The sequence below is a fragment of the Priapulus caudatus genome, unplaced genomic scaffold (assembly GCF_000485595.1).
Source record: "Priapulus caudatus unplaced genomic scaffold, Priapulus_caudatus-5.0.1 Scaffold2931, whole genome shotgun sequence".
Lineage (NCBI taxonomy): Eukaryota > Metazoa > Priapulida > Priapulimorpha > Priapulimorphida > Priapulidae > Priapulus > Priapulus caudatus.
The window spans coordinates 8,350-9,984 of NW_014579992.1; the positions used below are offsets into that span (position 1 = coordinate 8,350).

At 50.8% G+C, this 1,635-nt stretch overlaps 1 protein-coding gene across 1 annotated transcript in view; it reads left to right on the forward strand.

Moving 5' to 3' along the window:
- LOC106819180 (membrane-associated guanylate kinase, WW and PDZ domain-containing protein 1-like) overlaps nt 1-1,635 on the forward strand; it is a 10,505-nt gene that overhangs the window by 6,972 nt on the left and 1,898 nt on the right. Inside the window, exons 10-11 of the mRNA XM_014823831.1 lie at nt 210-329; nt 1,065-1,274. Of these exons, the coding sequence (XP_014679317.1) occupies nt 210-329; nt 1,065-1,274 (330 nt within the window). The remainder of the gene's footprint in view (nt 1-209; nt 330-1,064; nt 1,275-1,635) is intronic.

Genomic DNA, 1,635 nt, shown 5'->3' on the forward strand with positions numbered 1-1,635 from the left:
CTCTCTCTCTCTCTCTCTCTCTCTCTCTCTCTCGCTTTCTATCTCTCTCTCTCTCTCTCTCTCTCTCCTCTCTCTATCTTTGTCTCTCTCTCTTGCTCTCTCCCACGGTCTATCTCGTTCTCTCTCTCTTTCTCTCTCTCTCTCTCTCTCACCCCCTCTCTATAACTCTCTCTTACTATATTATGATTAACTCTGGTTGCTGCCTATAGGTGGCGCCAGCAGGCTGATGGATCCCTTGCAGCCGTTTGACGTCGTCATAACGCGAAGTGAGAACCAAGGTTTCGGCTTCGTCATCATCTCCTCTGTCAACCGATCCGGCTCAACTATAGGTATGTTATCAATCAACTATCAATCAATCAATCTATCAATCAATATACTATAGGTATGTGATCAATCAACTATCCATCTATCTATCTATCAATCAATATACTATAGGTATGTGATCAATCAACTATCCATCTATCTATCTATCAATCAATCTACTATAGGTATATAAACAATCAACTATATATAGGTATATAGACATATTGGTATGGCCCTATCAACTATTGGTATATGTGTAGATAGCCTAGCACGTAGCTTAACACGTTCTTGTGTTTCACGCAGGGTGGATCGTAGAGGGCTTAACACGTTCTTGTGTTTCACGCAGGGTGGATCGTAGAGGGCTTAACACGTTCTTGTGTTTCATGCAGGGTGGATTATGAAGAGCTTAACATGTTCTTGTGTGTTTCTCAGTATATATCACAGTAGGCTTAGCACGTTCTTGTGTTTCTCGCAGGGCAGATTATAGAGGGCTTAACACGTTCTTGTGTTGCTCTCAGTTTGCATCACTGCAGGCTTTACGCGTTCTTGTGTTTCACGTGTGGCGAGAGTCATATAGAGGGATCAACACATCCATGTGTCGACGTGGTCTTCTGTTTCACCCAGAGTAGATCGCGCCACCTGTTCTTATGTCTCACGCGTTCTTGTGTTTTTCTCGCAGGGCGCATCATAGAGGGCAGCCCCGCGGAGGCGAGCGCGCGTCTGCTTCTCGTGTTTCACGCGTTCTTGTGTTTTTCTCGCAGGGAGCATCATAGAGGGCAGCCCCGCGGAGGCCAGCGGGCGTCTGCGCGTCGGCGACCGCATTGCAGCCGTCAACGGCGTCGACATCACGGCGACGCGTCATGGCGACGTCGTGCGCCTCGTCAAGGACTCGAGTCTCAAGGTCACGCTGAGCGTGCTGCCACCTGGCGACGACGCGAGCGTGACGGGATCCATATCGCAGCGGGTAGGTCGCGGGGAGGGGGGGAGGGGCGGGACATGGGGGTGGGGAGGGGGCGTGACATGGGGGCAGGGAGGGGGTTGGACACTGGGGGGGTGGGGAGGGGGCGGAACATGGGGGTGGAGAGGCGGCGGGACATGGGGGCGGGAGGGGGCAGGACATCGGGGTGGGAGGGGGCGGGAGGGGTGTGAGGGGGTGATGCTACCATTACCCTATGTGGCTACTACTATATAATATTACGCTATGCTACTACTGCTACTACTATTATACTGTATACTTTCCCCCTCACCCTCCCTACAGAGCTCTACTATTACTATATACTACTCTTACTCTATAGTACCGTATACTACTCTACCTGCTTCTCTCTCTCTCTC